Source organism: Canis lupus, chromosome 21 (genome assembly GCF_048164855.1).
Source record: "Canis lupus baileyi chromosome 21, mCanLup2.hap1, whole genome shotgun sequence".
Classification (NCBI taxonomy): Eukaryota; Metazoa; Chordata; class Mammalia; order Carnivora; family Canidae; genus Canis; species Canis lupus.
In genome coordinates this window covers 20,054,819-20,080,395 of record NC_132858.1, presented here as the reverse complement: position 1 = coordinate 20,080,395, position 25,577 = coordinate 20,054,819, and the positions used below count along the sequence as shown (strand labels likewise).

Below are 25,577 nucleotides of genomic sequence, written 5' to 3'. Positions count from 1 at the left end.
ACAGAGTCTGCTTGAGATTCTTTCTCCCTCTCCCTCTGCCCCTCCTGCTTGTGCTCTCTCTAGAATAAACAAATCTTTAAAAAAAAGAATAAAGCAACAACAACATGAACAAAACAAACAAAACACATGGTCATTATTCATTCTTTATCCTCAATGGGGAGATACAACATGACAAGTCCATTGCTAAAGAATTGTTAAATATTCCAATTCAGAAGGTTCTGTGTTAGGCTGTTATTTTCTTTCTTTCTATTAATACCAGTTTGCTGAGTGAATGTTATTGTGTGAGTTCAGCTTTTTCCGTAGTTGAAAATAGCATTTCATTTCAATGGGGACTATTTATAAAAAAAAAAAACAACAACACAGAATGGACCACATTCACCTTTTATTAACGTATGGGTTAGCAGCAGTATTGAAGACCTTTATCTGGCTTTCTAAATGGATCAGTTTGCAGGTAACTGTTCAGGTATTTAAGATACATTATTTCTTGTCATGAAATATTATAAATCATTTTGAACTGTTCTAAAGTGTTTGAATTGATATTTGCTTTTGGTTTATGTTGGTTTTATCCTGATGTAACAGCAGCCAATTTATTCCCTACTGACAATGAGAAATTTTAATAGGAAATATCAGCCTAATTTTTAAAATTGCTATGCTTATTTTGATAAAATAAAAATGTAATTGTTGGTGTCAAGTGTCTGCAATTAAGGATCCCCTTCCAAATCATATTTTAGTAAACTGATAAACAGTAAAAGTGGAAGTGAAAGATTCGGTGTTAAATGTCTTAAATATAAAAATGTACTTTCAACTTACTTAACCTAAGTAGAGTTTCTTTCCTAAAAATATGGGCCAAATTAATTCTAAATCACTTTCCATGATTATGCTAAGTTGGTTATTTGAATAAATGTTGCAGTTAAGTGTCAGTAAGTGCCGATTTTCATGCAATTTATTTATTTTTTTCTAGTTGAACCTGGCTGTAGATGAACAGAAAGAGAAAATTACTGAAAAAGTAATTCTTTCAATGACAGCAAAAGAATACCATAAGGCACAAGAAGAAGTAAGAAACTTACTTTTTAAACTATTATAAAACTGCAATGAGTGCTAATTTCAAAGTTACAACATATTTTACTTGAGTCTGATAGTGAACCAACTATAGTTATCTGATAGCAACAAAATGAAAAAGATTGGTTAAAACTGGAATCATTTTATTAGTATAGGCAGCTTGAAAAAGAATTATATGCTTGAAAGAATAAATATTGTAATTTTCTGAAAAATATTTCTGAAAACTTTCTCATAAATTTCCTAAATTAGGAAATTATTACATGCAAGTTGAATCTGGAAATTATAAAACATGCTAACATAATAAAAGCATTAACATTTTATTGAACTTTGAATAAGTACTAAATCTTATTTTTATTTTCTGAGTTTCTAGGAATTAAATTGTTGTTCTAAATTTTAGAAAAGCCAACAATGCTATCTCTTACCAAGAAAAAACTGTAGTTTACAAATGTCAAGCTTAAGTGAGCTAATCATAAGCTTCTGTAGGCAATATTGTAATGAAGAACTATTAAAGCAAAGCTTCTTCTCTCTAAAGCTCATGCTGTGAGGTTGACAGCATATTCCATAAATGAAATAATAATACAAAATTGGTATTAGACAAAAGAAGAAAATGACTTTTATGTAGTTTCCTGGAATGCAAAAGCATTTAATCTTTCTGAGGAGAGATCATGAATTTACTAATTCCCATGTACCATTGTCAGTAAATAAAATCATAATCAACTTAAAGAATAAGGTAATGTGGTTATTTAAAAATTAAACTTTCATGTAATTCTCTTTTGACATTTTGGCAAGGAAATCTATCCAAGCTTTGGGCTTTTAATATTTTCTCATCATTATGATTGCATCTGTTCTGCTAACTATGATACAAAAATTGAACAGGTACAATGTGTCAGATTTTCCTGAGTGAATTCAAGTCTTTGTATTAGAGACCATATTAATCTTTGGGACTTGTATATGTCCAGTTTTAAAGACTACATTACAAACATATATTGGTAATCTCAGCAGGGAATATTTCATAAGAAAAATTCAGCTTTAAAAAAAAAGAAAAATTCAGCTTGAATGGGTTACAAGTATAGCAAATAACAATTGTAAAGATTTAAGTTACAATTTTCACTTATTCCACTTAATATTAACAAGTTAAAAGACTAGATTTTTAGTTAGAAATTTAAAAAGTATTGCCCTCTACTCATTTGGAAAATGTTTTCACAGTTGGAAAGTTATATTGATATAACTTTGGTATGGTCAACTTTAAATATCTCTAATTAGTATCATTAAAATTATGTCCAAAATAACAAATTTTTATCAGAAAGTAAATATAAAATAATCTAAAAATGAAGATTTGATATTTTCTACCTTTTAAATATTGTAATTATTTTTCTCTTTGATATTTTTCTCTTTCTATATTATTTTTCTCTTTGATATTGGAGTTCTCTTTGAACTCCAGTTTCAATGGAATGGAAAAATTTGAAGTGACCCCAGAAAATTATCATTATGCTAAATATATCATTTCAATGACATCTTGTTAGCAACACGAAATAAAAATTATCTTTTCTAGAAAATCCAACAGTATTTATGTTTATTTGATACTTCTTCTTATTACCATCTTAATATTTATTTAATATCCATATCCTTCAATGATATATCCTTCAAGGATATATCCATATCCTTTCCTATATAGTGCCTTACTTGGTCACATATTTGCTTGATCAGCTACAGCTTCAAATGTCTCTTGTTTGCTTAAGGAATCAAATATACAATAAAGGGAATATGTTTTATGATGTGTGTGTGTGTGTGTGTGTATGTATGTAATAGTCTAAATATATTCTATACAGTATGGGAATTATTTCTATGACATTACTTTGAAAGTTATTATATTAATCCTGTTGTGTAATTTCTAGAGGTTTGGCTAAGAAAAGTAAGTGACAGCAAGTTTTGGCCCTGATTCATATACGGAAATGTGAAATCCTGATGATGAAGAGAAATGAAAAATTTGGGGGGATTACTCAATTATGAATATTTTTTACAAAAAATATTGCATTTCTAAATATATTTCCAAACCCAAACTAAGTATGACAAAATCTAAGATTTAGATTTAGATTTCTACTGTCTGTGGTTTTATCTTAAAATATTGTCTTATTTCATGTAATTTTTCCACATGAAAACTGGGAATAATAATGTATATATCATAAGATTACTTTGTGGTATGTTGTATATTAAACCACTTTTTGGAAATGGCATATTAGAAATGTGCAGGTAATTTGTTATTGTTGGCTTAAAAGTTATTCCAAGTTCTCTGAAAAGTAAATACCAAGATAGTATTAAATATGTATGTAATGTATAAGAAGAAATGCTTATGAGAGAAAATGGAGAGAGCTCTGGGTAAGGCTGGGAGACGTGTCAGATTGAAATGCAGACTAGGGAATAAAGGGGAAAGGAGAAAAAATGAGTGGGAAATATCACAAAGGGAGACAGACCATGAGAGACTCCTAACTCTGGGAAATGAACAAGGGGTGGTGGAAAGGGAGGTGGGTGGGGGGTGGGGGTGACTAGGTGACGGGCACTGAGGAAGGCACTTGATGGGATGAGCACTGAGTGTTATGCCATATGTTGGCAAATTGAACTCCAATAAAAAAAAAATGCAGACTTGGACACAAGTGAAGGAGAAAGGAAGGGAAGACTGGAGGGAAGCATCTTAGATGCTGGTGCAGTCTAAGGAAGGTTTGGTGAAGCTGGTGGTGTATCCTTGACCTAAGTTGTCCTTCAGAGGAGTTCTGTGACTCCCTAAGTTAGACCTACCTCAGTATCCTCAGCTATTGGTGCCAACCTGGTGATGGTTTCAGAGGACAGTAGCTGGGACCTTTAGTTCATTATGCTCCTGTAGTTAGAAGCCTGTGGAGCACAGTCTCATTGCTTCTTCAAAAAGTATAAGTTGACATTATTTTTGTTGCCATCAACATAACCCTATTGCCAGATGTATTATAAAGGCATTTAAAATGTTTCTATTTTAGGTGAAGGAGATTGTGATTACCATATGAGTATGGAGTAGTATATGGAACTGTTGAATCACTATATTGCACACCTGAAACTAACATAACACTGTATATTAGCTTCACTGGAATTAAAAACTTTGTAAAGTCTCTATTTTAATTGCCCCTTCCTCCATGAGTGGATGGGAATATTAAACTCTTGAATAAGCTTAAAGGTGGCACACATGATGGACCTCTGGCTGGAAACAAGATCAATCTCTTTTTGAGGTATCTTCTCTCTCAGAAGGGTTCTAGAAACTATTAAAAAGTTGGGAGTATTTGAAGTGGTATGAATAGAAGGTGGTACACACTTCAAGTTCCCTAATAGTTACATTGCAGCCCATCTTTCTAAATCAAGAGATACTTAACTTTGCTCATAGGTTCTCATGTCTTTAATCTTTGTCACCAAAGATTGGGTTGACAAAGATTGGGTTATGTTTCTTTTTACACTGAAAAACACTGTACCCTTGGGCCTGAAAGAAAGAAGAGATTTTAGGAAATTTAAAATACCTATTTTCTTTTTTTTTTTTAAAGATTTTATTTACTCTTGGGAGACAGAGACAGAGAGGCAGAGACATAGGCAGAGGGAGAAGCAGACTCCCTGCAGGGAGCCTGATGCTGGACTCAGTCCCCGGACCCCTTGATCACGCCCTGAGCCCAAGGCAGACACTCAACTGCTGAGCCACCCAGGCGTCCCTAAGATACCCATTTTCATCTCCCTACCCTCTTTCTGGCTCTTCTTAATTATGTCATAAATTACAAAGTTTCTTGGTCTTAGGTTTAAGCAGTGGCCTAGCTTTAAGTCCATTCCCTGTGTGTTGCATGCCAAGATGCCATTCCCAGCATAGAGGCTGCCACCTTTTGTGCTGATTTCAAGTGATAATTTGGTGCAAAGTTCTCTGGAGTCCTCCTTACTAAAATAGATGGACTCAAGGCCCTGTAGCAATCAGGCCAAGAGCTGAACTCACCATTAGAAAAACCAGGAGCTCCTCAAAGTATCATTCATAACAGCCAAAGTACAATATACAGAATGTGTAATTTAGAACACATAACTTCAATGTGCATACATTTTAGAATGATTAGAAACAGAATAATATTTTATACTAATTCTAAATCATCTTGAGAATAAATTCAAAGGTTATGTAAATATGTCATAAAAACATGACCAAACTACCCAGTGTAGGTTTTTCAGCAAAAACCTCTGTCTATGTTTATAGACAGGTGTGCATTTGCATTCTTTCAGAAGTTTGGTCTTTTTCCTGATCGAATACTCATTTTTTTTTTTTTTTTGCTACCTTCTGCTCATTTGTCACTCTCCCAAATTCTGTACAAGTGTCACTTCCGTGCTGCATTTCCACGGAGAATGAAGAGTAGAATGTGTAGGCTTTCTGCTGCACAATGAGATGGTGCATTTTTTCAACATATGCATACGTAAGCCTTCTTTTGTGAATGGGACTGATAGGGTCAGATAATGTTTAAAGGGAAAGGCTTTATGTCTCTCAGGCCTCTATGTTTCCACATGGATGCTCCCACACACACATAGATTGAATTATGAACAGACCCATTAATGCTGGGATCACAAAAGGTCAAGTTTTGTCTTCTTTTACCCCTATTCACATTGCCTTTGTAGAGAGAGAGAGAGAGAAAAAAGGATTTGCAGGAAAAAAAGATTCATGATGAAGAATTTTAAAAAGCATTTTTCCCCTTCTAGCAACATCTGTGATTTGAAAAAAATCATATTATGTAAAATAATTCAGGATTATTGTATTACCTACCCAATTTTGGTACATGAGTTATATCATGTGTAGGGTTATCTTTAAGGGTAATATGTTCTCATAATAACTGAGAACAAAATGTAGCACTTTGAGGATAAAAGACCTTATGAATATGTAAAGTAACAAAGTTTTAGTATAATTGGATGGAAATTTTACCAAAATGTCAGGATTCTTGATATATTTTTTTCTATTTTAAGATATGTTAATTTTTGCTAGGACATCTTTTTGGATAGTTTTATTTTAATAAAAAGTTGATAATTGATGTAATCATACTTCACATACATTAATAGATAATCATGGGACAGTTGAAAATAACAAAAATGATAGAGAAATTTTTTGAAGCAACAAAAGATTCATAGGAAATAAAACTTTTAACCAATAGCCCTTTAGAATGCAAATGACATCATCAATTGTATGGTTGGTTGATTTCTGATGTCACATGAAATCCCCTATCTGTGAAAGGCTATGGATTGTGACAGTAAAATCAGTCATGTATAAAAAGGTTCTCAAATCAAAGCCTAAAATTCCTTTTTTTTTTTTTTTTTTTGGTGGCTCACTATAGTACAAAGTACAGTACATAAAATCGAAGGAGCAGAATTACTGACTAGCATAATACATTGCATGATACTTAGTATACTTTAAAGACTACATAAATTCTATCTTTTTGAATCATATGATGCTGGGGCTGAGCATAGGTTCAGAGAGGATCAGTGCTTTGCAGAAATGGCATCTGGAGTCTATTTAAGTCCTTTCTTTTTGTCAGACAGCTATAAGAGCAAGTCACTTGGCCTTGTTTGGTCTCCAGTTCTGGTATGATAGATATTATTATCCATCATTTTGAGGATAATACTGGAAGATAGTATGGCAAGGATGAGGTTGGAAATATTGACTAATATTAGATCATTTATCATTTCTGTATTTTAAATGTTACAGTTTTATAGTAGCATTAACAGTACTATGGAAAGCACAGAAATTCATTCCAAAAAATGGAAAAGGTTTTTAATCTTGAATACCAAGCTGACGAAGTTGGGAGGGAGCAACTGGAGGGTTCAAAATGCAATTGGACATAGATTAATTTGGTGGAGGTGGCAGGATGAATTTGAGGTGGAGAGACCAGGAACAGGGAGACCACTCAGTAGGTGTTTAAGTTGGGGTAAAGGATGAAAAGATGAGGGCTTGGACCAGAGTATTACTTATAAGAAAAGCAAAGAAGGAGAAGAAATATATGAATTTGGAAGAAGGGTTGGCAAACTATAGCTGTAGGGCCGAATCCAATTTGTTGATTATTTTTCTGAATAAAGTGTTACTGGAATACAGTCATGCCCATTTGTTACATGTTGTTTTTAGCTTCTTTCAAAGTGCAACTGCATGGTCAAACAGGTTTTATGGAAACCTTATGGCCCACAAAACTGAAAATATTATCTATCTCTTTTAGAGAAAAAGTTTGCCAATGCTATATTTAAGAGAAGGATTTTTTTCAAAGGGACTGGTTGAGAGGCTCCTGGGGGGCTCAGCTGATTAAACATCCAACTCTTGATTTCAGCTCAGATCTTGTTCTCGGGGTTGTGAGTTCAGGCCCCATGTTGGACTCCGTGCTGGTTATGGAGTCTACTTAAAAATTTTTTTTAAATAAAAATAAATTAAAAAAAATAAAGTATTAAAGGAAGTAGATGATTGATGACATTGAGACAAATAAGAGAGATATGGAATACCAAAGAAAAATCAGAATCATTTAAATTAGTTTGTTTATATGCACATCATGCTTTTAAAGTTGCTGGGGAAAGTTAAATGTCATTGAGGTGTGTGTGTGTGTGTGTGTGTATGTGTGTGTGTATAATCTTGAACTAAGTAGGTAGAGTAGAAAAATTAATATTCAATTTATATGGATAATAATACAAATTTGCTTTCATTGACTTCTCTGAATCCTCTGTAGAAGGGATAGAAATCATGGGTTTAACATCAGAGTTGGACAGACAGGGACAAATACCATATTTTTATGAGAAAAAGAGAAAAAGAGGATGAGGTATCTGTACAACAGAGACTCTTGGAGAATGATTTCCCATTTTTTTTACCTTGGACATTGAAGTGAGATGGAGAATTTAGGTAGCAAATAGTTTAAAATTTTTATTTGCTTTATGTGAAATAAGGGTAGGGATAGAAAACATAGACCAAGACAAACAACTGTAACTTGATATGCAGAAAACACTTAGATTTAAAAAAGAAAATACTATAATAACCTAATATATATTAGGCACATTACTATAGGTTAGACATGGTGTCATTCATTCTGTAATCTTATTTAATTCTTGGTATGGTAAGGATATTATTATTCTTTATTACAGATGAGGGTTTTATTACTTGTTCACAGTCGCTCAGTCAGTAAGTGGAAGAGCAATGATTTTTAACCTAATATTTCAAAAAGCCCATGTTCTATTCGGGGTCATTCATAATTCTAAATGAGTCTAATTTAATAACTTTAAAGGGCCATAGATAAAGTGAACTTCTGCTTTTAATCTCTCTTGCTCTACCATATATCAACTAGTGTTTGTGTAAGAATCCAATCTATTAGAGAAAACATAAACTTGCACAATGCAGTGTTCATATAATGAAATTAAATATTGTCATTGGTACATATATTGGATTAATTGAAATCTTAGGAAGATTTTATTCTGTTAAGCAGTTTAGAAGTCCTTTGCAAACTTGTCAGGTGCATGTTTCTTCTCATATCCAGAGACATTTTTTATTCATCAATTGTAAATGGCTTTCTTTTCCATATTACTGAAGTGCAAAGGTTATAAATTTTCCCATAAATAAAATTAGCTGATAAAGGAATGCATAGCTCTTCTGGCTCTTTACTTGAAGATAGCTCTATACTCAAATTCTATATTGAAGTCATTTTCCCTCCCATCAAACTAGGTACTCAAAAATCTAATAGGTGTGACATCAACAATTACTTCTTGCTAACAACCCTTGTAATTTAACCCCTTCAGGTGAGCAGGCTGATTGATGAATTGCAGACAGCTATCAAAAGCAACAGAGGTCATCTCTCTAAACTTGGCCCCCAATTACAGGCTGAGCAGGAGCAATTCTCCTCTTATGTCTACCAACACATTAAAAGCCTTCCAGCAAACACTGTTATCCCAGGAGGCCTGCAGCTCAAGGTGGGTGTCATTCTGTAACTCTCACTGAGTTCAGCTAGAGATGAAAACACTCTGCTCCATTTGAAGACCCTTCTAACAATGCCACTCAGCTTGAATTTCTTTTAGTATTGTCTTTCTCACACCAGAGTTTGGCTTACAAGTGCTATGCTAATATTACCATTCAGGGAGTAGGTTTTAAAAGAAAATACCAAGAGGCATTTAAAAAGCGGATTTATAAACTTTAAATAGTTTTCAACTCAGAAAAGTAATTATAACGAATAAATTTAATCATGTGAATGTTGCATACTTTTTCCAGGGAACACATATTTTTAACAGAAACACTTTGTATTTCAGTTTTAAAAAATAATTTATTTAGAGAAATGGGAAAGGCTTTAATAATTGACAGACAGTGGCAAAAGGAATTAGAGGTGAAAGGCCAGGTGACTGATTGATGTTCAAACTACATTTCCAAGGAAAAGGATCTGTATTGGATAAGTGTGACACATGTCTGAGTTCACTTGGTAAAATCAATACTTAAGAATATACTGGGGAAAAAAGGTGAATTGGTTATTTGTCAGGACAAGATGGCTAAATGTCTTGGGCTACTTTTTGCTATTGCATCTCTGGAAGAGAAAAAGAAACTCATACTTAGTTAAAGCGAACTAAGTACTGAAAGTTTAAGGAGTTTAAATACTTCTGTTGATCATAATTGAGTTCCCTTGTTAAGTCTGTCAAGTTAATGTTGTTTTATAATTTCATATCCCACATTTCAAGAGAAAAAAATGAATTACTCAATGGATGGCTCTTTTCCATCGAAGGAACAAACTTATAACTCATCATTTTCTTTTGATTATATTTATATTTGAATTGATAACATTCTGAGTAATTATATTTTGATCAATCTTTATCTTATAATTCTTTTTTCTATTCAAGTTTATTCTACGAAGATAAACTTTATATTGTAATTATGAACATTGTATTTTCTATCTATAATTCTTTAAAATGACATTCTCACGTTTGCATTTGGAATGAGGATATTATCATGCAAAAATTGACCTTTGGGGAAATGTAACTCTACAATAAACATGATAATTTATTTTCCATAGTCTGCTAGTCAGCTAAAAGCTTAGGAAGTGATGTTCAAGACATCAAGTTCAAGGGTTCCCATCATCCAGTAGCATTTTTTTTTTTTTTCCAGATTTCTGACTTGGTTACAGATCTAGTCCAACATTTTGCAAAGTGCTTGCTTTGATTATGGGAAGAGCTAGGGAAGGGAGCATGGTTACCTTGATATCATTTATTTATGTTTGATGATCTATATAGTTCTGTTGAATATGTATGTATATATATTACACATCTATGTTTATACACATATGCACATGTATGTGTGTATGTATGTACACATATCCATGGCTCAGCTTTAAGAACTAAAATAATTGATTGTGGTTGTCATCATCTTCTAGAGTAGTGGATCTCAACTACGGTGTGATTCAAAATCCCCTGGAGTGTTTTTTCATATTGTATATGGTTGTATTCCCCTCTTCACCGAGGTTCTCATCCTCATCATATCTTTCATTGGTCACTTAAAAATAGCAGCTTTTGGTCAGATCTTAATACTAGCAGGTCACCTCTCAAAAGGACACACTCTTTCTGTATTCTATATTGTGTCAGTCCCATGCGTGCAATTACATGACATAATATAGTACCAAGTTTAAACAGACATAGAAGACAAAGGACTGAGAACGACCCATATTGGGTGTCCATCCCTGGTATGGGAAAATTCCCTGTAAAAAAAGTTGAAAACATAACAACTTTAGACGAATTTTAAGAAAAAGTTGCATCACTCATAATCACATCATTCATTATATGACCATTCTCATTTTTGCATGTATTTTTAAAAGATTTTATTTATTATTTGACAGGGAGAGCACATGTAGGCACAGTGGCAGGCAGAGGGAGAGGGAGAAGCAAGCTTCTTGCTAAGCAGAGAGCCCAATGCAAGGCTCCATTCCAGGACCCTGGAATCATGATCTGAGCCTAAGGCATATGCTTAACCGACTGAGCCACCCAGGTGCCCCTGAATATCATTTCCATACGCACTCATTTGCCCTATGTAGTCAAAACCACAATGTGCAAGCTTTGTTGTTGCTGTTTTCTGGTACACTCTCTTGCCTTCAATCATAGGACCTTTTAAGTTGATGAAATATTATTGTTTTTAGCTTTAGTAGTCACACTCAGTATGCACCATAATTTATGAAGTCCTTCAGGTTTTTGGAGTTATTGCTTATAGTCCAAACTTCTATCCTCTGTCAGTGCTGCTACCCCCGGCCACTTTGAGAACATCTGCTATAGGCATGGCTCAATGACTTTTGCTTTTCCAGTCCTGTTCTTTCTTGCAACTCCTCCTCTTCGTCCCCATGGAGATGCTGTCAGAAATGTTAGCATTTCCCTGGGAGAGCAGGAAAGAAAGGATTGATAGGAAAGGGTATTAGCAAACCTTTAAGGGATGGTGGGTGGAAAAACTAGAAGGAAGTTGGGTGATTGTGACAGAGAATTGATAAGCAAGAGTGTGGGATGTGTGAGTGGGTGGCAGACAGCACAGGAGAAACGAGTGGAAGATGGGTACAGGGAAGTCTTTTCACTGGAATTAGTGCTTTTCACACACAATTGGTCAATAATGCTCTGTGGGTTGTCTTCCATTTGCTGTGTGTGGAGGCAGATCCAGTTTCTGTGAGATCTAGAGCTGATACAATCTGGGGGAGAGGAACTTCTTTAAAATTAGTCCTGCAAGTGGATATTTATTTAGAATGAGAATGTAAATCACTATGAATTAATGGAGGATTGGAGATTTAGATCCTTTCTTCTGAGACTTTTTAAAGGAACTTCTCAGAAATACTTAACATGGAAATACTCCTTAATTGCTGGGGAATTGCTGGCTTCCCCCTTGTGATTCTCTATACCTCCCAGCAACTTCCAGCACTCTAGGACTGGAAGAGGTAAGGCCCTTTTGGCCCATGCCTATGATTGTTTTTATACAATTAGAGGAATATGACATCTTTTGAAGACAATGAAACTAATGTGTGAGTTTTTTCAGCTTTTTACTACAACTTTATCATTCTAGTTCATCGGCTTGTTTATCTTTAGAAAATGGGATAATTTGATAACAGAAAAGATTCTAACTTTTATCTGCAATACCCTCCTAGCATTCCTTATGCTTTGGATATCTGAATTTGTATTTAGATATTTGAATTTGAAATTTGCTCTGCCAGTGGCACAAGAGCACCATGAATCCATTTGAAATTTATGTTCTCTTTCATGGTCAGTTTTTTCATAAGTTTAAAGTTTTCATTATAACCATATGAATTAGTAGAAGGTTTATTTAAATGTTTAGGAATCTGGGGATCCCTGGGTGGCTCAGCGGTTTGGCCCCTGCCTTTGGCCCGGGGCGAGATCCTGGAGTCCCAGGATTGAGTCCCACGTAGGGCTCCCTGCATGGGGCCTGCTTCTCCCTCTGCCTATGTCTCTGCCTCTGTGTGTGTGTGTGTGTGTGTCTCTCATGAATGAATAAATAAAATCTTAAAAAAATAATAAATATTTAGAAATCTATGGAACAATTAAACAAATAGAAGGAGATAACTGAGGTTATCCATAAGATAGTGGCAAGATTTTTTCTTGAATAGGTTCATCACTGAGTGTGTATTATGTCCTTATTTCCATTGTACATCCCTTGATTTTTATCTTTCTATTTAACCTGCTCTTTTCCAGATATGTATTTACAATCCTTGAGCTTTGTTATTTCACCTACATTATTTAAATAAACAATGGAAAAACCAATTTAGGATATGCATTAAGTACAGATACTAAAATGTTCCAACATGACATTCATTTTCAAAGGAATTATGATAAAAGCGGAAAAATTGGAATATTCAAGGTTATTATGATTTTAAGAACACTCATTAAATGTTGGGCAAAATGTGATGGAGATCATCAATTTTTATATGTGGATTTTATCATAGTAGGCAAGTATTGGGCTGCTCATTTTAAAGGCAAAGAAACTTGAGATCTTATGAATGCTTTCCAATATCTTACGGGATAAATATTAGCAGTAGGCACTGAAACTGCTCCTCTACCCTACTTTCCATTCTTTCTTTCTCTCCCTTTCTTCTTACCTTCTTTTCTCTTCCTTCCTTCCTTCCTTCCTTCCTTCCTTCCTTCCTTCCTTCCTTCCTTCCTTCCATCCATCCATCTTTCAACTGTTGGGGGGGAAATGCCAGTATATTCACCTCAGCCTATTTCCTGACAGGCATCTGCAGCCAGGTGTAAATCTCTGTGCAGGAAGATACAGTCTTCCCTTCCTTGATGGGCTGAAGAGAAAAACTGCATCTGTATCAAAATCAGGAAGAGCAATTGGTTGGGGCATCAGCTCCCACGCAGAGCTGGTTGTAATGAGACCAGCTTTCCTTGCGCAGTCCTGACAGCCTTGAAGGTGCCCAGAGAATTGCCAGGTGGGCAGTCAGCAGGGAAAGTCCACAGGCCAGAGCTGGATTACTGTCCCAGCAGTTACCCAGACTAAATGCAACCACTGAACCTTACTGCTGTAGGCACGCACTCTCTCTCGGGGAGATTGTCCTTCTCCATAGCAGTTAATTTGTTTTTACCTCTCAATTAGCTTTTTCACAGAGTGTTTGAGATGCTCAAGTTGTTGAGATTCTCTTCCTACATATGCTCCCGTCCCCTGGATTACTCACTGACATCTATGTTAGCCCAACTCACCATGAGTATTATCAAGCGTCAATTGATCATCTGAACATAGAAATGAATACAGATTTTCTAATAAGTGCAAATGAAGTGATACATTTACACCTACTTAAGATTATACTTACAATTTCATTAATGTTTTATGACAAAAAATGGGTTATTCATTAAAATAAAAATGTGCTGCCATTGATGGCAAACTTTTGTATAGGTTTTAGTTACCCAAGATACTTATTCATATTAAGGAAAAAAATCAAATTTATAGGCACATTTGATATATTTTTAAAAGACACTGAAAGCATAAAAACATATATTCTATCCAAATATGAGAATATGATCTTTGAGGCTAAGAATTTGGAGAAGTCTGATGATTTAGCTCATATTTAATCTTAAAATGTTTCATTTCCCCCAGTGAAATAAAATTTGGGGGATGTGACTATGTTTTTCTCATCAAAAAGAAGTCCTCATTTTCTTTGAAAAGAAATATATTGAGTCCAGGAGCTTCCAAAAACCTTAATTTACCAAGCTCTTGTATATATTATATCATATTATATCCACCTACTAGGACCTACATACCTGGTACTTGAATCCCAATTAAATATAATTTTAAACACTAAATTAATATAGACAAAGTGAGACCCTTATTTTATTTCTTCTTCAAACATCTGAATGTATAAGGGCTTATTGAAATTACTTAGGTTAAGACATGATAGACAGGCATATTTGCCTTGCCACCATCAGCTAGATAATTTTGAACATTTTCATATCTTGAACTTAGTGAGAATTGTAATTGGATACAAAGAAAATATTTTTGTAGACCATTCGCCTTGTTTTGGAAATTTCACTTTGTCAATAGACACCGAAAAATGGGATGGGAGATAAGCTCTTTAAAAATAAAATATAGGGATCCCTGGGTGGCGCAGTGGTTTGGCGCCTGCCTTTGGCCCAGGGCGCGATCCTGGAGACCCGGGATCGAATCCCACGTCGGGCTCCCGGTGCATGGAGCCTGCTTCTCCCTCTGCCTGTGTCTCTGCCTCTCTGCCTCTCTCTCTCTCTCTGTGTGTGACTATCATAAATAAAAAAAAAATAAAAATAAAATATAACACCAGGTGTGTTATACTGTATGTTGGCAAATCAAACTCCAATAAAAATATACAAAAAAAATAACAAAACAATGAAACATGACTTTTTAAAAAAGATTTATTTTTTTATTTTAGAGAGGTGAGGAGGAGTAGAGGGAGTGAGAAAGAGAATCTCAAGCAGACTGCTAAGTGGGAAGCCCTGTACAGGGCTCTGGCCTACAATCCTGAGATCATAACCTGAGCCAAAATCGAGAGTCAACTGTTCAACAGAGTCACCCAGGCACCCCTGAAATGTGATTTTAAATGCTTAACGGCAGCAGAGTGCAGTTCTTCTCCCAGGTTAACTGTGAAGCCTATGATGGTCATTTTGCAGGCCTTTCCATCCTCAGCCTCTGTTGGCTTTCTTCCACCCTCACTCCCTGAACTCCCAATTTAGACTGCTCAGTGCCCCGTGTTCTCATTTATCACCTTTTTTTCAAGATTTACTGTTTTGAAAAGGGCAAAAGCTTCTTTCAAGGTAAGACAGTTTACAAAAACATATTTTTCTCAGATTAAAATTCTTTTTTGGAATCTACTATATAAATGAAACTAGGCTCTATCTGCCCTATTTGAAGCCAGGATGGTGGCTGACCCCACAGACTCACTCATTACGTTTGTTCTCCCACTTGGGACCATAGACCTCCATCCACCAGCCCCACTCCAAGCCTGCTGAGGAATTCCAGAGAGCTGAGATTGAAAATAACAGCCTCAAAGGATCAATAATCTATAAGCCTGAATATCATTTACTCCATGGTATTTTAATTATGATAAAGGAGTAAATCTCTGAGTGGAATTTCAAGTATTGACAAGTTGGTGGGAGACATATTTTTGGGGTCAGAGTCTTTTGGCTCTCACCTAAAATCCTACCCCCTAGGCAGTCACTTAATTTACATCTGCCAAATGGTGGGTTCTGCTTCAATTTATAGAGGAAATTTAAAACATCTCTTTTTTAAAATCAATCATTTTCTGTTATCCTTTTAATGGGCTTTAAGCATTATTTGATTGTTGGTCCAGATACCACTTAGACTTATAAAGTTTAACAATTATACAATTCGTTTTCACTTAAGTGTATTTTCATTTCCTGGGACAAAACATACTGTCTCCTTACCTGTTAAATACTAATTAAAAACATCTGTTAGGCACTAAAACACTTTTTCTTATATGTAGTATAAACATATTAATTCATTATTAACTTTTCATTGCCCTAATCCCATAATTTTAATATTTGCTTTTTGATTATCACTTTATCTAAGCTAGACATGTTTACTGTTTGATTTATAATACACATTTGAGAAAATATAGAAACTGTGAATATTCTAAAAATTATCTTGCAAGTCTATAAAAGTGAAAAACCTAACAGTACATTTATTTGATTTAATGTACATATAATGTTAATTCAGTGAGAGTTGATTTTCTATCTGCAATCGTGATTTTGAATTTTGATTGGATAAAGATTATTTCATGGTTAATTAGCTTCTCGCGTAAGACAAATATTTCATTTTAATTTTCATGTTCTTTGACTTACATTGAAAAATCTTTTAGTATAAAATACTTTTCTGTGCCCTTAAATTTTTTCATATTTTCATCTTATTATAGTCTCCAAAACTAGATATAAGAACAAACTTTGATATTTGTAATTAAAAACATGATAGGACTTTATTTCTGAAGATCTCCTATCCTTTATAAATAGATTTGGCCCAGGGCAAGTCATTTAACCTTTGTGAGACTTCCCTGTAAAATGTGGTTGCTTTGAGCATTGAGTGATTTAATGTGTGTGATTATGCACCCTGCACTCTGGATTGCCATGCATGTGTGTGCGGATGCTGTGCCACGCTGCCAAATCCCCTCTTCCAGACTGAGGTACCCATCCCTCAGCTCCCACAGCTATATCCTTATTGCCCTCCATGTCAAGGAGCTGCTTCTCCCAAGACTAGGCCCACATCCTGAGGGCAGCTTGCATTTGGCTCATACGCAGTGCAAAGACATGGCTCCCTTTCCTCAGTTCTGGACAACTCCGAAGGGCTGGCCATTCCAGCTCTAGGGCTCCCACCAGAGGCCTCTGTTGCAACCACATCACAGTTCACCTTCAGCTACCCACGCGGCTTTCCTCATTCCCTCACCAGTGTTATTCTGGCGAAGGCTCCCCTGTAAACTTCCTGTGAGTAAATCTTGGTCTCAGAGTCTGCATTCTGGGGATCACAATCCAAAACAATGTGAGTTAACTTTGTTTCAACATATTTAATTCTGTCCACCTGAAATATGCCACATATTTTTGCGTGGCTATTTTATATTCCTGTTCTTCACTGGACCTCTTATAGTAAATCCTGTTACTGTACAGCCTCTCAACTTTTGGCAACTCACTGCAGTGTCATTTTCCTATTATTGCCTCTTGACAGCATTGTATCCTGAGGTATTTTGAAGCTTAGATGTTTGGCCTTCTATTCACGCACAGAAGAGCTTCCTGGGTGGTCTGCCTCGCTATTACGGAGAGTTTGGGAACCTGCTGTTCCCCCACAGCTAGCTCTTAACCAGACTTATCGTATTAGAGGCTGGATAATGACACTGAACTAGACCTTATACAAGTCCTTAAATAGATAGGATACATGATGCCCAGCAAACCTGTCAAAGAACCACATTAGGTCAAAATTCATTCAGGTCATCTTTCCCCATAAAGTTTAAGTTTTGGTCACTGTATATATAAATAAAATTCTTCTAGATCTTCACTGGTATTTTTCTGCCTTCACAAATACTTCATATGAACAGTTATATTTCATTTCATTTATTTATACCCATACACACAGACATCATATTTCAGAAATATTAGCCTAGCTGCAAATTTTAATTCCCAACCCTGTTTATACACAAATAAGTAAGTAAAATTACTTCAGGAATGAACAGTAGAAATGGACCATTTCTCACCATGACTATTGTTACTACTCTGGTTTGAGCCACCATCATCCATTCTTTAGATTGCTGTTGGTCCCTACAATCTACCTCTGCCCAGCAGCCACAATAATCCTTTTAAGTTAGATCCTGTTTTTGCTCTGTTCCAAACCTTCCAAAGAGTCTCCATTTCTCTATCACTTTGCTCTAACGACACTAGTCTTCTTGCAGTTCTTAGAATGTACTGGGCACATCCTTGCCTTAGTTTCTTTGCTCAAGCAGCTCCCTCTGCCTGCACTGTTCTTCTCCAGCCTATTTGCTTGGTTAACTCTCCCTGTCAACTCCTTACTCAAGTCTTTCCTCTTTTGAAAGCCTGTTCTGGTCACCTGCTTCATATGGTGTTTACCATGCCCATCACACTCCCTGATCCCAGACCCTATATCCTCTGCCCTTTTTTAGATAATACCACCTTCTAACAATCTCAGAGGTACATTTACTATGGAGCTAATGAAACTGAAGCTTCAGGGTCCCTTCCCTGCACAGGTCTCTTCCAAAACTCTGGGAGAAACACTAGCAATGGGTGCACATGGTCATGTGTTCCTATAAAATTTGCAACTATATCTGAACTGTAATTGGTTGAGACCACTGTCTGTTTCTACTCCAATTTCTTCTCTGTCAAGTTTGCCCTTGTACCAAGTGGTGTTGAAGTGGCCGTGTTTTTGAGGTCTGGTGGGGGGAAATTGAATTTGGGATACATTTAGTTTAGGTATAGTGGAATATAATTAGTGTTTTGCAGTCACTTCCCTGTATAGTTCAGTTAGTGCTAACTGTTCTGATATGGGAAGAGCTTCCAGGAAGGTGGCTACTGCCCGCTAGCCATAGAGCATATTGCTTTCTGACTATGGATTAGAGTGCTTGGCATCAAAAGTATATGGGTGGTGGAGGAAAAAAAAGTTGTGAAAATAATAAAGCCAATAAAGCCAATTTTAAAGAAATCTGATCAAGATTTCCCCAAATTTGACATTAATACTAAATACTTTTATGAAATGACCAACAAAGTTGTGAAGCTGAGAGAGATTTTTCTTTAAAAAAAATTTTTTTTAGATTTTATTTATTTATTGTAGCTTAATTCCATGACTGTCAGATCACAGCTTGAGCCCAAACCAAAAGTTAGGTGCTCAACCGATTGAGCCACCCAGGCACCCTCTTTTTTTTAAACAATTTTTTTTTTTTTAGATGTGATTTATTTATTTGAGAGAGAAAGGGGATGGGAGGGAGAAGAAAGGAAAATCCAAAGTAGACTCTGTATTGAGCGTAGAGCTCAATGGAGAGAGATTTTTCTAATTAGTAATCAAAAATCTTTTCATTAACCATGCTAGAGGGAAGAATTATCTTTCCATTCTCCTTATAGAAAAATGTTACCAAATTACCACAAGAAAAGGTGATCAAGGACAATTCAGCCAAAATATGTGTGTTTAGATAGTTAATGATAATATTTTGTAATTTTTTGCTATGGGTGAGCTTTTGAATGTGTGTAAATTGTGATTTCTTTTCTCATTTTATTTACTTATTTATTTTTTAAAGATTTTGTTTATTTACTCATGAGAGACGCACACAGAGAGAGGCAGAGACACAGGCAGAGGGAGAAGCAGGCTCCATGCAGGGAGCTCCATGTGGGACTCGATCCCGGGACTCCAGGATCACACCCTGAGCCAAAGGCCGATGCTTAACCACTGAGCCACCCAGGGGTCCCTCTTTTCTCATTTTAAATGAATATTTTGTATCTAGTTTTACATTTGTAATTTTGTATTCCTTTTGTTAAAGAAGGCCCACCAAATTGTATTAAAGGTCCACCAAGTTCATTTAATTTGGTGGGCCTTCTTTAACAAAAAGAATGAACAATTAGCATTTACAAGACCTGGATGTATCCTGACTATGCTATATGATTTACTTACTTGTTCTATTCCTTAAAAGCAGGAATCTTAGCTTCTTGATATTTCTTAAGCACCTGAGCAGTGCTTGGCACGTGGTAGGCACTCAGTAAATATTTGTTGAGTGAATGAATCAATTACAACATTACAATAAAACATAGTGTTAATCTAATTTAATCCTGTTTAAGAAAAGTCAATATTGACATGAAGGAGAGTAATTGATGGAAAACACTCCTTAAAATTTTTTGATTGTTGGGGATCCCTGGGTGGCGCAGCCGTTTGGCGCCTGCCTTTGGCCCAGGGCGCGATCCTGGAGACCCGGGATCGAATCCCATATCAGGCTCCCGGTGCATGGAGCCTGCTTCTCCCTCTGCCTGTGTCTCTGCCTCTCTCTCTCTGTGTGACTATCATAAGTAAATAAATAAAAATAAAAAAAAAATTTTTTTTTGATTGTTAAAACTAATCATAGAAGTAAATCCTTATTCATAGATATTTTCTTCACTAGTCGTTAGCTACAGTGTTTTTAAAGAGGATCTGGATCACTTTTTTTTTTTTTTTAAGTTCTATTACCTTACTCCTTGGGACCCAAGACTAGCCTCAGCTAGCTTTTTCCATCATCCCACTCCAAGGGTAAGAATTTAATTTTAGAGCCATAGGGAGGCGAGGCCATGCAGAGAGCCACTGAGGAGCCAATACAGCAGTTGGTTTTTCGTAAGCCAAGGACCAGGCAGAAGGAAAGTAAAAGTCAACTATTCTTTAATTTTTCTATATCTAGTCAATCACAGAACTTCTGTTTAGAGAGTGATCTTTGTTTAGACATTGGACGGTAGAAGTAAAAAAAAAAAAAAAAAAGTGCTTCCCATGCAAAGGAAGAAAAAAAATAAATATAATACTGGATTTTATAAAAATGAGCATAGTATAAAGAATGAGAGGTAGGCCTTAAGAAAAGCAGAATCTCATAGTATTTCAGCTTGGGGAATTTTTATTTTTGTATAAATACAGAAAACAATACATTATACCTAATGGAGGGCAGCCTTCTTTCACTGAAACACCTAAACTTGTACTTAAACCCTAAAACATTTATATCTTTTTAAATGCCCTTATAGAGATTTTGGAAACCAGAGCCTTGTTTGTTTGTTTTTGAGAACAATTTTGGACATAGAAGGGCAGACTTCTTACTGGTAGTGAAAGAAACAGTGAACTAATGAAGGTCCTAGATGTTGGCCAACTCCTCTTTGCTCTCTCAGTTTGGCAGTTAGCACCCACACTGCTATTTTCTAGAACATAATTTTCTGCACTCTGATTCCACATCTAGCAAGTCTTGACAAAGCAAGGAACATCAATAAGTTCCCCAAACTGAGCTTTTGTCAATGCTAACCTTGCAGTATGCTTGACATCCAGAATCGTGACTGTCCTTGCCAAATGTCACCATTGTTTAAGACGTTCAGGTTAGGGCTCTGAAGAGATTGTTGGGAGGGTAAGATTCTCCATCCACATTATTTCCCATGGGTTTGCAGGCAACAGTTGGGTTTACAAAGTTCCTTATAAAAGTAGAGAGATTTTTTTTTTGCTCAGAATTATATATGTACTCAGAAAAGAAGTTTTTAAAAATCCTGGTTAGCAAAAGATGCTATAGGGTGTAGACAAGGCTGATAGCTTGTGCTATTTCCATGGACCATCAGCATGATGAAAAGTGCTGAGTGGAAAAAAACCTACAATTTTTGAACATTATTACTCTTTTTTTTTTTTTAATCTCTCTCTCTCTTTTTTTTTTTTTGCTAAAGCCTAAGGAAGTATTATTGAAGCACATTATTTCCCAAATGAGGTTAGGACTAATTAAATGACTCTCAAAACTGTCTTAAAAGTAAAACAGATGGTTTTCTTTCCTTACAAATAAGGTCAGATGGTTTTCTTTCCTTACAAATAAGGTATTTTCCTAAATCATCTTCTCTGGAAATAGCACGAGAGATAAATACAATGACTACTTGATGTGATATGTGTATCAGAAAGGGAAGAAAAGAACTTTTGGAAAAAATTAAAATAAATAAGGACTTAAATTATTCATCAGGTCTCTCTTGGCCTGCTTCTATTCTTAAGAGCTTGGTGAATGGATTGGCACACCCCATGTGGGTCCTCAACGTGGTTAGGGGATGGTGTTCACTCTAGTGGATCCTTCCTGCTGGACTGGTTTGTTTGGATACTCTGGACCAGAACGCTTGCTAGCACTTCTTTCCCAGCAAGTGTTGCATAATGCAGCTTAAGAATTTTCTCTCTGTTCTCAACAACTTGTTGCATATGTGCACTTAAAATGGATGGCTTCATCATACTGCTACGCAATAAATATGTCAGGTTGAATTTCCTTTTAGTGAGTCAGAAGATGAGCTGAACACTGATATATATTTTTTTAATTAATTTTTAAAAATAAATTTATTTTTTATTGGTGTTCAATTTGCCAACATATAGAATAACACCCAGTGCTCATCCCATCAAGTGCCCCCCTCAGTGCCCGTCACCCAGTCACCCCCACCCCTCACCCACCTCCCCTTCCACCACCCCTTGTTCATTTCCCAGAGTTAGGAGTCTCTCATGTTCTGTCTCCCTTTCTGATATTTCCCACTCATTTTTTCTCCTTTCCCCTTTATTCCCTTTCACTATTTTTTATATTCCCCAAATGAATGAGACCACATAAGTTTGTCCTTCTCCAGTTGACTTATTTCACTCAGCATAATACCCTCCAGTTCCATCCACATCGAAGCAAATGGTAGGTATTTGTCATTTCTAATAGCTGAGGAATATTCCATTGTATACATAGACCATATCTTCTTTATCCATTCATCTTTCGAAGGACACCGAGGCTCCTTCCACAGTTTGGCTAGAACACTGATATATTTTATTATTTTTATTTTTTTAAGTTTCTTCTTTTTTTTTTTTTTTAAGTAGTCTCTACACCCAGTGTGGGGCTTGAACTCACAACCCTGAGATCACGAGTTGTTCTACAAACTGAGCCAGCCAGGTGCTCCATGAACACTGATATATTTTAGATATAAATCAAAGATTGCTCATGTAATTCATGGCTTTATGTTCTTCAAGAAGAATGAAATAAACTAGTTAATTGGTCACTGACCTTTCTTTGATCTTTGATGTTTGTTCCATTTAAGCATCCATTGCAGTCAGTGATTTTTTTCCTTTAATGTCCACTTTTCCTTCTATTTTAAAACTGTAGGGGAATGCCAGTCAGGTTAAAGACAGTGAAACTGAAGGGAGAAACCAGAGACTTTCTTATATGATTCTAGTCCTGCTGATTTTCACTACCAATTACTTGCACATGTTCATAGAGGCAGGCCTTACTTTGGATAGTTCCCATATGCATGACTTTCAGTTGACACGCACATACACATTTTACATATGTTCACACATACATATATAATTTTGAATGTGATTATTTTTCAGATATTTGAAAATGGTAAAGACACTGGAGAGGTCTCTGTCTGCATCAGCAAAAAAGACCTGGAGTCTAATAGCCCATTTCAAACTGGCGACATGATGGAAAATGTGAGTTTACCAACTATTTATGGCTGTAATGTCTCTCAAGTTACTTATTAATTTAGATAATTACATCTTTAAAGTTGTTTTGAGAAGATTAATAATTTGCTGCTCTGTAAAGATCAATAGTCTCAAGCTTGACTTTTGAATTTCTTAGGCTCTCAGCTTTAGAAGAGTATTAACTCTTGGCCTCATACTTAACGGTGTCTTAGCCTTCATTACGCCTGTATTTGGAAATCTGTCTACGGTGGACACTGGGATTGCCCTATTGTTTACACTTTGTAAAGAAGTGACATGATATTAAGTGGAGAGTATGTTCTGGGCTGGGGGTATTTCTAAACCCCAGACCCTGAGCAACTAACATATAGCCTTAGTCTTCTCCGGTGCTCATTGCAAACACATCCAGATGCTTTATCTTAGGCACTCTTACCTTTACTTATTTTCCAGACAATTGGGATGTTTCTCAGGCAGAACCAACATGTTCAGGGTCTTTATTTTGAGTCTTTGTCTTGCATAAAAGGACAATGAATACCCTGTTGTTTACAAATTGGGGTTATGCACCCGAGCGCACACCAGTGTTTTGGGCTCTGCTCCTTGGCCTTTGTTCAGAGACTTGCTCCTTTTTTTCTCCTTCAGTTTAGCACCCTCAGACTTACCTCTCCCTAGTAGTATCCATTACCTGGCCTTCACAGTTGTATAGAGTTAGGAGAGTATATAACACAAGAGTTGAATAGAATTAGGAGGTTTTCATCTGATCTGATCATTGACTGGGCTCAGGAGAGATGGGAAATGCTACGTTGATTGATTAGAAAGAGAAGGCTCAAGAGCCTTGGTTGGTTTCTTTTTGCTATAACATCCCTGACTGTATGAATCACCATGGTAGAAAAACCTTCCTAGAATTCTCTACGTGTTTCCCTTCTTACTCACCTTAGAATATTTTACTTTTTGGTTTACATTAAGATTGAAGACAGCATTTATTTTATCTTATACAGGAAGATATTATTTTGTAGAGTTTTTGTGCTGCCTGATAGCACACTGAAATTGATCTATGCTTGCTTTTATGTGCAAGTAAATCTGGAGGAAAAACTTGAATTAGGGGCACTGTCAAGTTCTTTGTTATGGGGATTCCCTTGTGATACCCAAGGATGACTATTCCCTTGGTGCACACTTTTCTCTATCATTAGCCTAAGATGTTTCACACTCTTCTCAGGTCTCTGAACAAATTTGTGTCCTATAAAGGCCTGGCGATGATAGCTTTACAGATAAATGGGTGAAGATTATCACAACTTTTGGTTGCAATAGCCTAACCCTAACCAATGACCTAGAGATGAAAGGCACTGAAGCCCTTACCTCCTGTAGGCTGTTGAATGCTCATCTTTAAACACCTAAAATGCAGTCTGTCACCAAGTTGAAAAAAGACAGATTGCAATGCTACTCCTGTGAAAATGAATTTGGTTAAGTTGTCAGGTGTTCATATCCTTCTGCCAAATACTCCTATTCTTTGTGTATGCATTTATTTTTTGGATCAGGCCTTAAGTCTTTTATATCTTTCCCCTTTATGAAAAAGATGATGCCTGTAAAGCAAAATCACTGTGATTTAAAAGATGATCAACATTACACATTTTCTGAAATAATAGCAAAGCAACAAAAAATAAGCTCAAGGGCTTATATCACACAGAAGTGTTGGGGCTTTATAAAAACGATCTATAGAATTCAAACCACATTTGTGGTTCCAAGGAACAAAACCAAAACCAATGCAGATTTATACTGTTCTAGCATCCTGTCTATTATATTTGCAAAGAGAATAGTAATCATTATTTTTAATTCAAAGGATTTAGTTAGGCTGGATGAGAAGTATTAACTTTAATGAAGTGAAAAATGTGTCATTGTTTTCAGCCTTTCTTATGCATAAGGGTAAAAATCCAGTCAATGTAGAGGTGATGAAAACAATGTAGAGCTGATGAAGTTAGAGATATGGATATTTATCTCTTATTGCAACAAAACCTAAATCTTAGCTGTTCTGTAAACATAGTTGCTGGTCAAAGAAAACATCTTGCTTGGACAGGGGTTTATAGCCAGTAGTGAAGAAACGGAGATACATGGCAAGATCGCAACTTTGTTTTCCTCTGAGCTTCTTCATTTAGCTACTCAATATACCTTCAATGGGAATTAATAGAAGGAGCAAAAAAAGCATCCTGTACAGCAGCCAGGCAAGAAAAGGCCACAAATGTATCCGCATCCCTGCGGAGATTACAGAGTAGCAAGAAATTGAGAGACACAAGACCTGACAAGGGAGAGAAGAAAAGGAAGCCTGTGACAGAAGGCTGGGGGTGGGGTAGGGGTAGGG

General features: G+C 35.9%; 1 protein-coding gene across 26 annotated transcripts in view; it reads left to right on the top strand.

Moving 5' to 3' along the window:
• The window catches only part of DCDC1 (doublecortin domain containing 1), a 490,046-nt gene that overhangs the window by 215,353 nt on the left and 249,116 nt on the right, over positions 1-25,577 (top strand). For all 26 annotated transcript variants that reach the window (XM_072790960.1, XM_072790959.1, XM_072790983.1 and 23 more), the window contains 3 exons: positions 962-1,054; positions 8,848-9,018; positions 23,138-23,239. In XM_072790960.1, coding sequence (XP_072647061.1) covers positions 962-1,054; positions 8,848-9,018; positions 23,138-23,239 — 366 coding nt within the window. The remainder of the gene's footprint in view (positions 1-961; positions 1,055-8,847; positions 9,019-23,137; positions 23,240-25,577) is intronic.